This window comes from Cokeromyces recurvatus (assembly GCF_025118155.1).
Source record: "Cokeromyces recurvatus strain NRRL 2243 chromosome Unknown BX663scaffold_13, whole genome shotgun sequence".
Lineage (NCBI taxonomy): Eukaryota > Fungi > Mucoromycota > Mucoromycetes > Mucorales > Mucoraceae > Cokeromyces > Cokeromyces recurvatus.
In genome coordinates, this window is record NW_026251399.1 from 208,291 (window position 1) to 226,522 (window position 18,232).

An 18,232-nucleotide genomic window follows, 5' to 3' on the forward strand; every position below is an offset into this window, starting at 1 on the left:
GAACAATTTTAATCGGTTAGAAATAATGTGAAAGAGAATTAATTCTCAAAAAAAAAAAAAAGAAAAAAGAAAATCTCCCAAGAAAGCTGTTAATAATACTCATGATTTAGTTTTCGAAAGATTAATGCTTCAAATAAATGCATTATTCATGAAAAAATTATCTAAAATGAAGTCTTTATGATTTGGAATTTTTTTAGCCAATCATTTATCCGTTAAAATTTGAAATTGTGCATTACCGGGTTAAACAATTTACCATTTTCTGGATTACATTAATTACAAATGAAAAAAAAAAAAAACTACTTCTCTTTTTTATTATTATTAATTCTTTATCATATACATTTATATAATGAAAAAAATAAATAATTTTGCTTCGGGCATTTCTTCTGCTATCAACTCACCTATACCAACAAATTTAGCAGGTATTGATTTCCACTGAATTTATTGCTTTTTTGTGTTTCTTGGCAATTCATACTTACAATGTCTTGGAATACCATTCTCTAGGTGAATGTAAGAAAGCAGCCAAAATCCTTAATAGCTTTATAGGTAACTAGTCATAAATATTATGCAAACAAATTTTTATAAAAAATAAAGACTACGACAGAATTACTTATATCTGGCATGTGTGTGTGTGTGTGTGTATGTATATACATATAGACCCAGGACAAGGATTAGATAAAGTGATTCCACAAAATATTTTGGATAAAGCACAGGGCTTAGCTATTTATACTGTAATTAAAGCAGGATTCTTGTTCTCAGGTCGTGCTGGTAGTGGCATTGTTATTGCAAGGTAAACATACAATGAAGGAAAGGGGAATTGCTATTGAATTATGTATACTTGTGTAAGCATGTGAGCTATTTATTGATTTTATTATCTATAGGTTACCGGAAGGAGGTTTGTATAATCTAAATAAAAAAAAAGCTTGATTTCATTGTTTTTTGACTTAGTTTATTACATAAGGATGGTCTGCTCCATCAGCAATTGGAACTGGTGGTATCGGTGCAGGAGGACAAATTGGTAAAATAAATAAAGATAGAGAGAAAGAGAGATTTTAATTGTATAGGATATCTAAATCATATATAAAAAAAAATAGGCGCTGAATTAACGGATTTTGTGCTTGTGTTAAACACTAGAGAAGCTGTTAAAACATTTACTCAGATAGGTAATATAACACTGGGTGGCAATGTATCAGGTATGAAGGTTTCCTTTTAAATTACATAGATTTTAGAATCATATTCATTTTTTCTTTTTATATTGTATAAAGTGGCTGCTGGTCCTATTGGTCGAAATGCAGAAGCAGCAGGAAGTGCGAATGTGAAACATATTGCGGCTATTTATGCATATAGTAAAACAAGAGGCTTGTTTGCGGGTATCTCACTAGAAGGTTCAGTAGTTGTATCAAGAAGTGATGCTAATGAAAAGTTCTATGGTCGACGTGTTTCTGCTAAAGAATTATTAATGGGCTCCGTTCCACCTCCTCCAGAAGCAGATGCATTATATAGAGCTTTGAATGCTAAATTTCATACATTAGGGTCACAAACTTATGGAAATCATTATTCAGAAGATGGATCGTCAGAAAGATCATTTGGACGTAGCAATAGTACTCATTTTAAGAGTACTCATATTTCAGCTCCTGGTACATTAAGACAGCCTCCACCTATTCGACAAGGTGGTGGCTATGGAGCGCCCATATCACAATCTTCTACTTTCTCTCCTCCCTCTTACCAACCTTCTAATACTATGAATAATTACAATAATATATATGGACAAGATATAAAGCCACAAACCAACTACAATGGCAATTACACAGCTCAGGCAGCTGCTAAACGAGCTCCTCCACCGCCACCGCCCAATAGAAAACCTTCAATTGTGACAAAAAGGGAACCTACAGCAAGGGCTTTATATGCGTTTGAAGGACAACAACCAGGAGATTTAAGTTTTAGAGAAGGCGATATTATTACAATTATACAGAAATCAGATAGTCAAGAGGATTGGTGGACAGGAAGACTTAATGGTAAAGAAGGAGTGGTAAAGTATATAAGATTTAGCAAAAAAAAAAAAAAAAAAAAGTTTATATTATATACTAATGTTCATATTATAGTTTCCTGCAAATTATGTTCAATTACAGTAGAGATGCACATTTTGAATTGTTCATACAAAATGTCAAATAAATCATATATTATTGTGATCTTAATAATTTATTCAAAAAAAAAAAAAAATATCTTGGAAAAAAAGATGAGTAATGCAAAAAAAAAAAAAAAAAAAAAAAAGTGGGGCAAGAACAACGCCTGATTTCAATAAGTAAACTTATTGATTTATTTTATTTTAAGACAAATACACAAACACATTCGTCTTTCTTTCTCTTTTTCTCATTGATTTTTTTTCCTCATATATATCATATAAATATATAACTTCTATGGCTACTCAATCACTTATTGACATTAACTCTCTATCTCCTAAATTCCAAGATCTTTATGCAAAGGCTAAAGATTTTGTTGAGGTAGAAAAAAAAAAAGCTTATTTTATTTTAATTCAATTCTAATACATCAATTTCAAAACTAGAATGATTGTATTCCTGCAGAAAAGACTTATGAACTTCAGATGGGAAAAGGTGAAAACAGATGGAAGGTAAAATAGACCTGTTGAATTACAGATTATGAATTAAACTTCATATGTAGATTATTCCTCCTATTTTAGAAGAACTGAAAGCTAAGGCAAGATCATTGGGCCTTTGGAATCTTTTCTTAGGTCAGGACTATGAGGAAGGTGCAAATTTAACTAACCTTGAGTATGCTTTAATTGCTGAAATTACCGGTCGTTGTCCCAAAATTGCGCCAGAAGCTATGAACTGTTCTGCTCCAGATACAGGAAACATGGGTAAAAAAAAAAAAAAAAAAAAAAAAAAAAATTGATCCAATAGGACTTATTTTTTTTTTCTTTAAAAAATAAAATAAAATAAAAGAGGTGCTTGCCAAATATGGTACACCTGCACAAAAGGAAAAATGGCTTCGACCTCTCTTGGACGGTAAAATTCGATCTGCCTTTGCCATGACTGAACCTCGAGTAGCTTCATCCGATGCCACTAATATTGAAACTAGTATTCGCCGTGAGGGTAATGAATATGTGATTGATGGTTTAAAATGGTGGATTTCAGGTGCAGGTGATCCTCGTTGTGCTGTTTATCTTGTGTTGGGCAAGACAGATGCAGATAATAAAAATAAACATCGTCAACAAAGTATTGTTATTGTCCCTGCTGATACTCCAGGCATTACAGTCGTTCGTCCTATGACAGTCTTTGGTTATGATGATGCTCCTGAGGGTCACTGCGAAATTATTTTTAAAAATGTTCGTGTTCCTATCGAAAACATCATTCTTGGTGAAGGTCGTGGGTTTGAAGTCATTCAAGGACGACTAGGACCTGGTCGTATTCATCATTGTATGCGTTGTATTGGTATGGCTGAGCGTGGATTAGATTTGATGTTGGCACGAGTTACAGATCCTGCTCGTCGAACATTTGGTAAATCACTAGCTGAACATGGAACAGTGGTGACAGATATTGCTAATTCTCGTATTGAAATTGATCAGGTTCGCTACTTGGTCCTGAGTGCCGCAAGAAAAATTGATCTTGCTAAGGCTAAAGGTGCTATGAAAGAGATTGGTATGGCAAAAATTGCTGCTCCTTCTATGTTACTACGTGTTTTAGATCGTGCTATTCAGGCATATGGTGCTATGGGTGTCTCTCAGGACACACCTTTAGCTCATTTCCATGCTTCTGCAAGAACTCTTATGTTTGCTGATGGCCCTACACCTGTATGTATAAATGCACTTTTATGTATAAATATATACATATATAAATACTATCATTTTTACTATACCCTATATATTAACATTCCAAAAAAAAAAATAGGTACATGAAGCTCAAGTTGGTAAAATTGAACTTCGACGTGCTGCAGAAATTACTGCAAAAATGAAAACACAAAAAGAAAAGTCAGACTTATTAGCTTCTAAGCTTTAAAGTGAATATAAAAAAGGGGGGCCTATTTTATATAAATCAGTTTATAGCATTTAATTTATCATATACGTTATAAAGCAAACATTTAATAAACTAAAGTAAATATTTTCAAAGAATGATAAATTGACAGTCGTATTCTATATCCAAGATAGCCACGTGCTTGTTTTATTTTCATACATTTTTTTTTAAACTTTGAATTCAAACGACGTTAGTTTTCTTTTTAGGTGAATTTAAATTACTTTTCAAATGATTTGCTTACCTTTTTCGGATAAAATGAAAAAATTTCTTCAAACACTTCAACAACATTTCTTTTTTCTTCAAGATTCTATCGTATATAATGAAGCGAAAGCGTGAAAAGAATCCAATTGACGGTTTAACGATATCAAAAGGAAAGAAGGCTTTAACGAGTAAGTATCAAAAATATAGATAGTGAGAGAGTATGTGCCTTACTTTTTTTTTAAGATGTGGATCATAATACATCTACTTTGACGCCACTTGCTTCTATTGATTCAACTTTGCATACTTTTACAAGTTCTTCTTCTTGTGATTCACCTCATATTTCAAAGATGATACAAAAAAAAAAAAAAAAATAGAAAAAAAGAGTGCCTTGATCAACTTTAGAATGGAAACAGCAAGCAATACAGTGGAAGAAACGGATACAGTAAAACATAAAGTAAAACAGTGTAAATGCGGCTCAGCCACCCATATAAGAATAAACAGCAATGAATGCCCCCATAAAAAAGCAAAAAGAACCAACGCACGGCCTAGACGAGAAAAAAAAGATCTTCGTGATCAAATGCTCCTTGAAAATTATCTGTAGAGACGCTAAGCTCATTGATCAAATACCTCTCGTCACGGCACACACAACAAAAGTGATGTGGGTAGGATCGTTGTTTATCAACTATCTTTTTTTGAAGCTCTTAACGAAGGATGAAGAAGTTCCGATTATGAGTCAGAATGATGCCTACTCCATCTTTACCATCGTCACTGGTAAAGGCAAAAAGTCTCCCAGTTATATTCAACAATACTTTGTTGAGTTTTGCAATGAATGTGAAATTGATAACACAATCCTACGATCCCTCAAGAGTATTGGATTTTTTTCTATTTTTATCCATTGTATGCAAACAATACGATGTGCTCATACGTAACCACGTATGTGAGAACCACAAAAGGAGAACAATTCGCTTCTTTATGGAATTCTTGCCCGATAAAGATTCTACTTTTTTTTTTTTGCAAGGGCTTATCTGTTAACGAAAGAGAATCCCTAGCTAACTATATCTATTCGCTAAAGCTGAAGCAGAAATCTGTATGGCCGTCATTTGTCGAAAAAAAAAAATCAACATTTTAAAGAGATTGTACAAAAGATGGAGTCATTATGATCTAGCTATCAAGCATTAAGCTGTAACTCGAAAGATCTGTACTCTCAACCACATCAATCCTTTAAATGGCTTTTTTTACCTTCAGCAAAAAATAAGTGAAAAAGGTGTACATTATGGAAGAAAAACCAGTCACCGTTGCTTCCAAGTCCTACATTTATAGGAAGTTAAAAGAACTAACGTTTACTTCAATACTCAATAGACGAAGTTTCGAATCTTTTCAGGAACAAGTCCTGCAAAGCATTAATTCAAATGTTCCACTCATCCTTGGGCAGAAATTATCCAAAGTCAAGCCTCATTTACCTGCTCTGGAAACGTTTGTCACAAGTGTCAAGTCAAGAATTACTGACGGAACATTCATGCCTGAAAAATATACAGATAAACGTGGCTATTGGTTTTTCATTCTATTACCGATCTATTCATTTGAAATAAAGTTGATCCAAATAATAGATGCCACAGCTTTTTGGCGACTAGTGAAGAAATCAAATATTGAAAATTACCCCAAAAGTACTAAAACGGAATCGGATCTATCAGATTTCTACTAGAAGTTTCCATAGAAAAACAGCCAGCCGACTTTCTTGAAGATATTGAAAACGGCTGTACTGTCCGGGGAAGTAGACCCTGGTGTCAATACAATCTTCGCCGCCGTAGATACATCTGGGAGGCAAGGGACAACCAGCTTAGACGAATATTACCATTTATGTGGTTATAATGATGCAACATTTATACGAAATCAGCATCAGAAGCAACACATGGCTTAATACTCGAAAATATCAAACCTGAGCTCATTGAAGACATTGAATATCAATGATTTTATTAAAGCATGCAAAGAAAGATTCGCGTTATATGACGATATTAAAAAAGTATTATAACGAGAATAATTGGTAAGTGTTTAGACACTATAATAGTTTGCTTGTTTACTTACAAAAGAGAAATTTTATAGGAAGTCCAAACTGTAATTCCAATATTACATGAAGAAACAAAAAGGTGTGCATGAGATTTGCAAGAGGTTCGTCTATAACAGCAGCAAATATCATCAGAAGTCATCTACTGGTGTAAAGTCAGTTATTAATAATATAAGCAAATTCTATCCATCTACCCCGACTGACCATAAAGAAAGGCCAGTAAAAACGATCATTGCTTTGGGCGATGGTGTGGTTTAATACTAGTTCACAAGGCAACAGGTCGTTACCGGTCAGAACTATTACAAAAGCGTTGAAGAGGTATTGTGGACAGCAGTTAGAAGTAGTAATGGTTGATGAATACCTCTTTACATTTTTAAAGGTATGAATGATTTCTTGTTGAAACTCTTCTAAAGCTAACTTTTTTTATCTGAATTTCCTTTTTTATTTCATCCAAAAAAGGTAAGCAAATCATCCGAAAAGTAATTTTAATTCGTCGTCTGAATTCAAAGTGTAAAAACTATAATAGATGTGGAGAAAAAAAAACTTTATTGATTTAACACTCAGAATTATAAACGCGTGGGAAATGTAAATTGACACGACTACTACAAAACATTGATTATGTGTTTTCTCACGAATATTTTTTTCCTTTCCCTTTTTTTTTTTGTTATTTACCAATTTTCCAATGTTTGCTGCCAGACTTTACAGAAATAGTATCCAAGTAAATAGGCCATAACTTTTTTTTTTTTTTTTTTTTTTTAAATATAAATGTGTATATAATATGTATATTTTAGAAACAAACGTTTCTCCGAACAGCAGCATTTTCAACCTATAATGCAGCTATTGCAAACCTTACTCCTGCACAAAAAGAACTACAAGAGGCAGTTCATGACTGGGTAAATGTAGAATTAAGTCCTCGTGCAGCAGCGATTGATAAAGAGAACGAATTCCCACAAGATATGTGGCGTAAATTCGGTGATATGGGACTTTTAGGCATTACTGCATCTCCAGAGTATGGTGGTCTTGGACTTGGTTACCTTGAACATACGATAGTGATGGAAGAGATCTCAAGAGCCAGCGGATCTGTTGCTCTTAGTTATGGTGCTCACTCTAATCTTTGTGTTAACCAAATTACTCGAAATGGTAACCAAGAGCAAAAGGCAAGATATTTACCAAAGTTAATCTCTGGTGAGCATGTGGGAGCTCTAGCTATGTCTGAACCCAGTGCTGGGTCTGATGTAGTTAGTATGAAGTTAAGAGCTGAAAGAAAGGGGGATCGTTATGTATTGAATGGAAATAAGTTTTGGATCACAAATGGTCCTGATGCTGATGTCTTGGTTGTTTATGCAAAGACAGAGCCTGATAAAGGTCCAAAGGGCATTACAGCCTTTTTAATTGAAAAGGTAACAAATATGAAATACCAAGTAAAGGAATTTTTTTTTCTAAACAAAAAAAAAAAAAAAAAAAAAATCATAATAGGGATTTAAAGGATTCTCTCGAGGTCCTAAATTTGACAAGTTGGGTATGCGTGGTTCAAATACGTGTGAATTAATTTTTGAGGACTGTGAAGTACCAGGTATGTTTATGTCATTCTAATCTGAATTATATACCTATTCATAAATCTATGTTGAATAAAATACATAGTTGAAAATGTATTGGGTGAAGTCAATAAAGGTGTTTACGTGTTAATGAGTGGGTTAGACCTTGAGCGTCTTGTCTTATCTGGTGGACCATTAGGGTAAAAAAAAAAAAAAAAGGAAAAAACATAATATTTAACATTGTTTTTTTTTCTCTAGTTTGATGCAAGCAGCTTTAGATGTAGCTGTTTCTTATACTCATGAACGTAAGCAATTTGGTGTTCCTATTGGTGAATTTCAGGTATATGCAAATGCTTTATATATATATATTTATTTATATTTACATATACAAAATAGCTTATTCAAGGAAAACTAGCAGATATGTATACCAAAATGAACGCATCTCGAGCCTATGTGTATGCTGTAGGTAGAGCTTGCGATCAGGGTAATATTAGTAACAAGGACTGTGCAGGTGCTATCCTTTACTCAGCTGAAAGAGCAACAGAAGTTGCACTTGATGCTATTCAATGTCTTGGTGGTAATGGATATACAAATGAATACCCAACAGGAAGAATTTTACGTGATGCAAAATTATATGAAATTGGTGCTGGAACGAGTGAAATTAGACGTATGTTGATTGGCAGAGAATTCAATAAAGTTTTCAAGCAATAAATAATAATCATAATAATAATAAAAAAGCTTACATGTATTTTTATTTATAACATACATAAAGCCTTGTATTTACATATTAAAGTAAGCTATCATACTTCCCCTCCTTATTTATTTCCACCAATTAAAAACACTTTGTTCAAGAACATGTATCTTATCTTAAAGCAAAGAATGACTTTTCATTTCTTCAATTGTATAACGATTATATTCTAATATAATTTTTATTGTGTAAATATATTTTAACTAAAAAAAAAAAAGTGCATAACAGACTAAGATAAAAATAAATATTTTATTACAGGTAGTAATATATAACTGATTTTCTTTTTTTTTTCTTTTTCTTTTTTTTTGGATAATTTAAATCTTGGGAGGACTATAAAAAAAAAAAAAGAAAGAACAAATTAATATAATGCATTTGATTTTTACTTGGATTTAATATACTTTACTTGTAGACAATCTTTCTAGACTTAATAGGAGCCCACTTGAATCTCTTGAGATAAATTGACAAAGCAGTCAAACCAATTATAATAATTGTAGCCTTCATACCCATCTTTTTACGTTCATCATGTTCAGGTTCAGCTGCCCAAGCAAGGAAAGTACAAACATCCTTAGCCATCTGAGAGGTTGTGGCAGGTGTACCATCCTCATATTCGACAACTCCATCGAAAAGAGTACGTGCCATAGCAATAGCACCACCAGGGAAATAAGGATTGTAGTTCAAACCTTCACGAACTTCAACACCTCCAGGGGGGTCAACATAACCTGTAAGAAGAGAGAAGACATAATCCTATTTTCAGTAAAAAAAAAAAAAATTAAGGTACATCCAAATATGTTCAAGATCATATTTACTTTACCTCACCACCATGACGAGCTTTAGTAATTAATGAAAGATCTGGTGGCAAAGCACCAGCATTAGCAGCACGGGCAGCTTCCTCATTAGCATAAGGCTTAGGCATGTAATCGGAAGGCTATATGTATATATATTTATACATGTACAATATAAAATGTAAGTTGATCATTTTCTGTCAATTTGTGTCGGTTCTTCCCCAAGTCAACTCTATATTCTCTATTTGTATATATTTATTACTATAGATTTACCTTGCCAGGTCTCATAAACATTTCACCATTATCATCAGGACCATCTTGATATTCATATTCCTCAGCCATTGCCTTTACTTCTTCTTCAGTGTGACTAACGTCGATCAAATTTCTCCAAGCAATACGATCAAGAGAATGGCAAGCTGCACAAACTTCTCTATAGACTTGATAACCACGACGAATACTATACAACATAAAATAAATTAGTATGATATTACATGTATTAGAAAAGGCAAAAAAAAAAAAAACTTACGCAGCGTGATCAAAAGTATCTAAGGGACCACTATGAGGCCAAGGATGATGAGGAGGATGAAGACCTTCGTCAGCCATATTGGCAGAAACATCGGCATACATATAAGCACCAACTGTTGCACTAACAATAGCGCCTGTCACTAAACTAAACTGCATTGGTTTCTTTTTTTTTTTTTAAAAAAAAAATAAAACACATTAATATAACTGTCTCCCCCTTTATTTTTCAATCTTTCTCTCATTCTGTAATAAACATACTTGAGCAATAGTGGGCTTAGTAGAAGCGAATCTAGCCTAAAGTTGAGATTTATTAAAGGTCAACATGTCTAAAAAAAAAAAAAAAAAAACAATCATGCCGTGTGGGGTAATTCAATACCTGAGTAGAAAATTTAGGAAATGAGCGTACTGAGCGCTTTGCTGCACTTGAGGCGACCCGAGAAAACATTAGAGTAGGGGGGGATAAGTGTTATTTAATAAGTAAAGTAAAACAAAAAAAAAAGGACTTATAAAACAATAAAATAAAAAAAATAAAAAAAAGTGGAGTCGAACAATATAATTTGACCCTGCTTTGGTTGCTTTGACACCCCCCTTTTCTCTCTTCAAAAAAATATATATGTATTCAGCGAAATGGATGACGTAGTTTTTTTTTTTTTTTTTTTTTTTTTTTTTTTTTTTTTTTTTTTTTTTTTTTTTTTTTTTTTTTTTTTTTTGAAGGCATTAAACTGGGTTCAAAATGTAATCTTTTCTTTTTATCATCAATGCAAAACCCTAAAAAATATGTTCATTTTAAAGACTTTGTTAATCATAAAAGTATTAATTATGCTTCAAACTTCTTTCTTTCAAGATAGTGATATATATATATATGTATTTATAGATTTCTTTATAAGCTTTATACATTAAATAGAATCAACATTATTATTATATATTTGACAAAAAAAAAAAAGTCAACGCAATATACATACACTGTAAATTCGTTTTATTAAGAACCTAAACGTTGACCACGACCCCAATTATGTCTTCCGAACATATTTGTTGAACTGCTACTGTTATTGCCACTATTTGTTGTTTGTTGATAATTTCCTGAAAATCCTCCTCTAAAACCTCTTGAAGTTGTAGAAGGAAAGAATCTTTTCAAGAATTCAGGTGTCTGAAGATAACGACGACCTCCATTTTGATTAGGATAAATATTTGTCAAATAATAATAGATATGAGATGAAAGCATACCAGCAATCGATGCTTTGGGAATATGACCTGTCATTAAAAAGTCTGTAATAATCATTGCCCAAGGGAGATAAGCAGCCTAAATAGAAAAAAGAAAAAAAAAAGATGATTATATAAATAAATAAAATAAACACTGCATTATAGTTCGCTATATTGGAAAATTACTTTAAATCGTATACCAAACATAAATGAGACAGGTGTCTCACGATTATGTTGTGCCCAAAGATAAGCAATGGAAAGTAAAAGTCCATCACTTAATACATAAATACCAAAAATACTTGATACAACTAGCTGTAGACCTGAAGTAACAAGATGGAAAAAGACATAATCTGCTGGCTGTCCTTGAAAAACTTCGTTTTCTAATTGTATTGAATTACGGTATAAGAAATACAAATTAAATGCGAATCCTAAACTAAGTTTATTGAAAAAGAAACATGATACAAGTCTCCACAACTAACATTTAATATTAATAATAGTAATAATAAAACAAAGTTTAACAATTTGTCATACTTGTAGTTTATTCCTAACATTTGGCCAATAAAGAATGAGTGATGAAGGTGAAACAAGTCCAAAAGTAGCGACTGTTGTAGTGACAATAGAGAGTGTAAATATTGCTTTTGTTATAGGAGGAATAGACTTGTACCATTCAACTATCTCATTACGTTGAGGTGGGTGTTGTGGAGGCATGGTGATTCAAGAAAAGAGGAAAAAAAAAACAGAAAAAAAAAACCACTACACGCTTTTCAAAAAATAGTGATGTATAGTTTTAATGTGACTTTCCACAAAAATTGTATTTTTTCTTTTTTTTTTTTTTTTAAGATTATCTACTATGCATACTATTATTCATTCTTTATCTCATCATGAGTCAAGAATATAATTATCCTTATAATTCACCACGGACACCAACAAGAGGAGATACTCGTACACCTCTTAATAGAACGCCTACTCGTCATATATCTGCTTATTCAAGACCGACATTTAAGCCACCTAGAACACCTGATTTTGTTGCAATGGCACAAGAGACAAAAGTAGCACATCATTCTTCATCATCATCTCCAAATCCTCACATTGACTTTTTTGCCTATAATCCTGAAAAGGAACCAATTAAGGTTTGTATTATATAAATCACTATATATGAGAGAAAAAAAAATAGATCATCTAATTATAATAACAGGCTTATTTACGTATCCGTCCTCAATCATATAACGAGCCTTTAATACCAGAGCCTTATCTTCAAATTGTTGATGATTTAGAAGTTTGCATGACACCTCCTGAAGTAATATATAAACATATAACAACTATTGAGATGGAATATACGTTCACTAACTAGCATACATACATACATACATACATACATATATATGTAGGATTCAAATGCTTTTCGCGCAAGGAATCGAACACCAGAAAGATACAAATTTACAAAAATATTTACAGAATCAGCAACACAAGAAGACTTTTTCAATCAAACAACATTGCCTTTAATTCACGATGTATTGAGAGGAGAGAATGCATTGATATTTGCTTACGGCGTTACTAATTCCGGAAAGACGTTTTCAATTATGGGGACCAAACAACAACCTGGATTATTACCTCGCACGTTAGATGTTATCTTTAATAGTATTAATGAATATAAGAGTGACGCAAAATTAAAGCCCTTTATGCACAGTCTTGTTCAACTTTATGACGAAGAAGCAAGTGAAAATAGGGATATTTTAAATCGTATTCAGAATAGATCAATGTCAGAGAATGAATTACCTGATCTATGGGCTCCAGGAGAGCAGCCTATCAATAGAGACCATACAACAATTGCGATCGATACAAACTTTGAATATGGTATCTGGGTTTCATTCGCAGAGATCTATACTGAAAAGATTTATGATTTACTTATCTCTCCAGACAACATGTTTCAAAAACGCAAAGCACTCTCATTAAAATACGAATACAAGAGCGGACACAAATATATTGCTGGACTAAAAGAAGTGAAAGTAAAATCTATTGAAGAGGCTTACGCCATTTTATACGAGGGGCAAAAGAATCGAGCTGAATACTCGACTATTATAAATCAGACGAGTAGTCGAAGTCATAGTATCTTTACAATTCGTATTGTGAGAGCACCTATTGACAGTCATAATTATGTCATTGAGGACCCTACTTATGCAACTGTATCTAAATTCTCAATCGTTGACTTGGCTGGCTCAGAAAGATATAGGAATACCTTAAATTCAGGCCAAAGATTAAAGGAGGCAGGAAATATTAATAAATCCTTAATGGTTCTTGGGCAGTGCATGGAAACATTAAGATTAAATCAGTTAAAATCTGCAATTGGAAAGGTAAATACAGTTCCATTATGAAATGTACACGTATTAAAAAAAAAATTATGTTTAGAAAATTGCCCTAGTTCCTTATCGTCATAGTAAATTAACAGAATTATTCAAGAGCTCATTTGAAGGTGATGGGAAGGCAGTGATGGTTGTTAATGTAAACCCGTTTAATACAGGATTTGATGAAAATAGCCACGTTATGAAATTTTCAGCAGTTGCCAAAGATGTAGCTACATGGAAACGTGTTCATCCAAGATTAGAGTTAAAGGATATATCCAAATATGGTAAAGAAAAAGACTTTTTTTTTAAAAAAAACATTTTTTTAATGATTTATATAGTGAATAAGCGACTTCGAGTAACACCTAAGCAAAAGAAAGTGTATTATGGTATTGAGTCTTTAATGAATGATGATGAAGACGACGACGACGACGACGACGATGATGATGATGATGAGTCCTCGGAAGATCCCTTTGTTGATAATTTAATAGCACAAATAGAAGATTTACGTAATAAGGTATATAGATTATTAAAATTTGTTGAAAAAAAAAAAGTCGACTTAGATATCATTTAGTGGTTGGAGGCAGAAACAAGATGTGCTACCATGGAAACAGAGATTAGACAACAGGTCACTAAGGAAACGGAGATTGAATTAAAGAGAATGGAAGAGATTTATATGTCTTCGTTAAAAAGAGAGGTAATAGATGCATACCTATATTTTAAATATAAAAACATAAAGTAATCGCTTTTCTATATATATAGAATGATATTGCTAAAGCAGAGATTAGAGAAAGATTACATTCAATAGATCATGAAGATATTTACAAAGGTATATATTCAAATTTAACACAGACTTTACAGTATAATATTAACATTTATATATAGATTTATTACAAGTAAAGACAAGTATTTTTGTGTATATGAATTTGAAATAAGTCTAATCTATTTATTCTATGTTTTTTTTTTACAGCTACAAGACAAACAAAATTCAATGTCTACAGAAATGGATAAATTGTGTGTACATTTAAATGAACATGAAGCAACAAAGCATAGTTTACTTGAAAAGGTAAAATTAATAACACTCACCTTTTCTTATATATATGAAATAACTTGTTATTTTTTTCCTAGATTTCCGAGCTTGAAAAAGATAAACAAAAGCAACAAGAGCAATTAAATCGACTAGCAGCACAAATAAAAGAAAAAGATGCAATAATTGAAAATCTAAATTCTATTGAAGAAACAAATATAGAACCATTGGATAAGAATTCATTCATTTATACAAAGTTCCTTAATTTAAGAAGAAAGTTAAGAAGAAGTATATTTCGTAATGAAGAGGTATATTGGTTATTATTTTCTTCTTCAAATTTATATAAGATATTAATTATCTTTGATAGTACTCACATGATGCAGATGTACTTATGACAGAAATAGAGCAATTTGAAAATGTTACGTTTGAACTTGTCAAGGTAAACATTTTTTTTACTACTTATTCGCATATATAGTAGATATAGGTAGATAAAGATGATAATACTAATAATAATATATACATGTATTGATAGGAGACAAGTATGGGCAAATTAATGAAACTAATTGTAGAAAAGGAATTTAAAAGTGATCCATATAAAATTCATCAACGTTCTAAAAAATTGTTAAATTATTATATAAAACTATCTATTTTATCATCACAGAAACGAGAAGATAAGATGATTGTATTGAATACAAATCATGCAAATCAAGAACAAGAAATACGTACTACATTGAGTAAACTAAAAGAAGAAAATGGAAAATTAAAGCATAAATTAAAAGTAAATATTTATTGTATAATAATACATATTCTAATCTGTATATAATATAATAGCTTATGCAAGAAAGTCATAAACGATTAAAAAAGGTCTTCGACAATACATGGTCTTTTGAATATGATGATGCTAATACTATACCAACCTTATCCATACCTGAATCCTCTAAAACTCAACAGAAAGAAAACAAAGAATTAGTAAATATATTATATTATATATGTGCTTGCTTTTTTTTTTTTTGTTTACTCATCAAATTAAATTAGGAATTTGAATTGCCTTCTGATAATGAAGCAATAACCTTTGATCCCATAGTCCCTACTGATACTTTCTTATCATCAAACACAATGTCACAAACAGAAGATGAATCAGATGAAGAAGACTTGACTGGGTTCTTATTTGAAAAGGATAGTATAACAGGTGTTGTAACTTCTTTAGATGATATTGATCTAGGCGAATCATTAGATGAATCTTTAGCTGATTCTATTGATGAGTATGAAGACAGTAATATACCAATCACAACAAATAAAAAAAGGTAAAAAAAAAAAAAAAAAAAAAAAAAAAAAAAAAAAAAGTGTATGTATGTGAGTGTGCCTTAATACAACTACTCATGTTTCATTATAATAGAAAATTAAACAGAGAAGCTTAAGCGTTATCAATTACGTCAAACATTGACTAACTATGGAAATAAGCTACTCTTTTTTTTTTTTTTTCTTTTTAATAGTTTATTTATTTTATACATGGCTCCGCCTTAATAAATCAGCATCTGTATAAAAAGACTATGAATAATGACTGATCCTATTATAATACCCTTTTTTCTTTTTCTTTTTCTTTTTTCTTCTTCTTATACCTAAAATGCTTCAGAACTATTATAACGACTATACCTTATTACAAGAAAAGAAGTCTTTATTACTAATAAATGATGATGGTCTATCTACAACAAGTACTCTATTTTCCGAGGAAGATGTACTGATAACAAGGTTATACAAACAAAACAATAATACAGATCTATCGTCACCAGCACCGACAAAATATAATGAACTTTTCTCCAAATTCACTGATCGTTCAAAGTCTTTTTACAAATATTTTAAAGTCAATTTGCAAACTATTTTACAAAGCAGAAGAGAGAGTAAAAGAGAAAAACGACCTCAAGATGGCAGGACAAATCCGATGGAATAAGAGAAATTTTTACATTGTTAATATAAGCATGCATACATATACATGAATAAAATAAGAAGAATATATGTGTACATATATGGGAAGGAAGAAGAGAAGGAATTCACATAATAATAATAATAATAATAAAGGAAATCTATCTAATTATAAGATTTATTTGAATTAATAAGTTATGTCTTGATTGCTAAGATTTGTATATCTCATTAAGCAAAATTTTGCATATCTTGATACACATTATAGTATTAAAAAACAGTAATGTCCCATTAATGCTGTATGAGAAGATAATTTAAAGGCTAGAACGTTCCTGAAGAGCATAAGATACACTTGTTTCTGTAAACGGAAATTTGTGTATGTATATACGCATGTATTTATTTATTTATATTTTGGGAAGAGAAGAGTTATGAGCACTTTGTAAGTATATATTTGTATATATACATGTATGTATGTATTAAATAAATAAAAAGCTTGTACGAATCTTATTTTGAAAATACAAATAAAGACTTTTTTTTTTTTTTTTTTTTTTTTGTCAATATTATAAAATTTGTAGTGTAGCCAATTTATATATAAATTACCTTATGTAAGAACTATTCGTTTCTGAATATTGAATGAATTTATTATTATATTGTTTCTATCTGGGTCAGATCAAGAAAATAGTAGACAGGAAAGAGAAAAAAAAAAGCCCCTTTTAAATAATAAGGATAAAAAAAGAAAAAAAAAATGAGAGAAGAATATTAAGGAGTAGATATTTGAAATATCAGCAGGGCAATTTAAGGAATTGATTTCTCTAGAACATAGTATAGGTAAAGCTAAGTCTTTAATATGTTGTAAATAGTCCAGTTCATGTAGTATGATGTCGATTATTGGTCATTTGAGAAACCGAGTTAAAGAAGTAGTAGGGAGTGAGGGTTTTTTTTTCCATATTAAAGTTAACCGAGACAACAAAAAAGAAAAATAATAATAATAGTAACATTTAGACCACTGAAAAAAAAAAAACCGAATACAATAATATACGTGATTATAGTTGTTATGAAGAGAAGAACATTCTTTTAAAATCACTACTATGCAATATTTGACCTCTTCGAAGAGATAGAAATCTTTAAATAGATATTTTGCTGATAAAAATCTTCCGTCTTTGACGACCATGTGTTCGTTGGTATAGCAACCGATAAAAGATGATCACACTTATTAATTGCTGTTAGTAACCAAATGATTACTACCGGCTTTTTCCCTTTTTTTTTAATGGTTAAATAAACTATAATCTACAACGTGTCAAAGTCTCTCAATTTTAATACTATTTAATTTGGGGAAAACCTAAGAATGAATTATCTAATCTACATATTTCTATTTCTTTTTTCTTTTGTAAATCTTATAATTTTAATGAATCTTACATAATATTTTGAAAATCAATTGCCTTATTTAATCATGTTTATATCATGTAATTAATAAGAAGATTCGATTAAAGAAAAAAAATATTCAACTGTTCAATGTTTGTAGATTCTATTAATAGCTTAACATTGAATATTTGATTACTATAATTGTTAGCATTTGTTCACATAAATAAATAAAGAGACTCATACATGATAAATATAAAACTCTTTATGGTCATTTATAGACGAAAGACTTTATAGCAAATAAAAAAAAAGGAGAGAGTGTGAAATTAATGCTATTCTTAAATCTCCTTCCACTAAAGTATCTCAAGTTAGCAAGCATTTAACATGTATTCCTTATCTTTTTAATTATTGAAACGACCATCTAGAATCTTTTAGTTTCATTATTTTATATAACAGCATTACAGGCTCTGAAGGTAAAAGCATATTAAAAGACCAAAAAATAAAAAATATAT

At 31.0% G+C, this 18,232-nt stretch overlaps 8 protein-coding genes across 8 annotated transcripts; 6 read left to right on the forward strand and 2 right to left on the reverse strand.

Moving 5' to 3' along the window:
- Window positions 1–324: 324 nt before the first annotated feature.
- BX663DRAFT_509917 (uncharacterized protein) lies at window positions 325–2,248 on the forward strand. Its single transcript, XM_051527691.1, has 8 exons — window positions 325–419; window positions 502–543; window positions 655–787; window positions 879–892; window positions 959–1,015; window positions 1,092–1,190; window positions 1,263–2,026; window positions 2,100–2,248. Exons 1-8 carry the CDS (start codon window positions 347–349, stop codon window positions 2,127–2,129), a joined length of 1,212 nt encoding a protein of 403 aa, XP_051382620.1. The 5' UTR covers window positions 325–346; the 3' UTR covers window positions 2,130–2,248.
- Window positions 2,246–4,133, forward strand: BX663DRAFT_509923 (acyl-CoA dehydrogenase/oxidase). Its single transcript, XM_051527692.1, has 5 exons — window positions 2,246–2,498; window positions 2,561–2,626; window positions 2,677–2,875; window positions 2,961–3,808; window positions 3,906–4,133. Exons 1-5 carry the CDS (start codon window positions 2,415–2,417, stop codon window positions 4,011–4,013), a joined length of 1,305 nt encoding a protein of 434 aa, XP_051382621.1. The 5' UTR covers window positions 2,246–2,414; the 3' UTR covers window positions 4,014–4,133.
- A 914-nt stretch (window positions 4,134–5,047) lies between these two features.
- Window positions 5,048–5,859, forward strand: BX663DRAFT_509928 (uncharacterized protein; the record flags this gene model as incomplete). Its single annotated transcript, XM_051527693.1, is given in 2 exon segments — window positions 5,048–5,298; window positions 5,311–5,859. A coding segment is annotated over 1 exon segment (357 nt), but the record flags the coding sequence as incomplete, so codon positions are not given.
- A 391-nt stretch (window positions 5,860–6,250) lies between these two features.
- Window positions 6,251–6,655, forward strand: BX663DRAFT_509931 (uncharacterized protein; the record flags this gene model as incomplete). The annotated part of the gene is made up of 2 exons (XM_051527694.1): window positions 6,251–6,270; window positions 6,330–6,655. A coding segment is annotated over exon 2 (186 nt), but the record flags the coding sequence as incomplete, so codon positions are not given.
- Window positions 6,656–6,928: 273 nt separating this feature from the next.
- Window positions 6,929–8,791, forward strand: BX663DRAFT_509934 (acyl-CoA dehydrogenase/oxidase). Its single transcript, XM_051527695.1, has 6 exons — window positions 6,929–7,009; window positions 7,083–7,691; window positions 7,768–7,864; window positions 7,933–8,026; window positions 8,085–8,166; window positions 8,223–8,791. Exons 1-6 carry the CDS (start codon window positions 6,974–6,976, stop codon window positions 8,535–8,537), a joined length of 1,233 nt encoding a protein of 410 aa, XP_051382624.1. The 5' UTR covers window positions 6,929–6,973; the 3' UTR covers window positions 8,538–8,791.
- On the reverse strand, window positions 8,781–10,464 carry BX663DRAFT_509937 (cytochrome C1 family-domain-containing protein). Its single transcript, XM_051527696.1, has 7 exons — window positions 10,255–10,464; window positions 10,137–10,172; window positions 9,883–10,043; window positions 9,630–9,813; window positions 9,386–9,499; window positions 8,978–9,318; window positions 8,781–8,904 (listed from the first exon to the last, which is right to left on the reverse strand). The coding sequence occupies exons 1-7, from the start codon at window positions 10,321–10,323 to the stop codon at window positions 8,889–8,891; spliced, it is 921 nt and encodes a 306-aa protein (XP_051382625.1). The 5' UTR covers window positions 10,324–10,464; the 3' UTR covers window positions 8,781–8,888.
- Window positions 10,465–11,237: 773 nt separating this feature from the next.
- On the reverse strand, window positions 11,238–11,786 carry BX663DRAFT_434818 (Derlin; the record flags this gene model as incomplete). Its single annotated transcript, XM_051523084.1, has 2 exons — window positions 11,238–11,552; window positions 11,610–11,786. 2 exons carry the CDS (start codon window positions 11,784–11,786, stop codon window positions 11,238–11,240), a joined length of 492 nt encoding a protein of 163 aa, XP_051382626.1.
- A 323-nt stretch (window positions 11,787–12,109) lies between these two features.
- On the forward strand, window positions 12,110–15,479 carry BX663DRAFT_434890 (kinesin motor domain-containing protein; the record flags this gene model as incomplete). The annotated part of the gene is made up of 12 exons (XM_051523088.1): window positions 12,110–12,208; window positions 12,274–12,375; window positions 12,467–12,764; window positions 12,876–13,429; window positions 13,485–13,704; window positions 13,759–13,934; window positions 13,992–14,114; window positions 14,388–14,483; window positions 14,546–14,752; window positions 14,812–14,883; window positions 14,977–15,222; window positions 15,276–15,479. The coding sequence occupies 12 exons, from the start codon at window positions 12,110–12,112 to the stop codon at window positions 15,477–15,479; spliced, it is 2,397 nt and encodes a 798-aa protein (XP_051382627.1).
- Window positions 15,480–18,232: the final 2,753 nt, after the last annotated feature.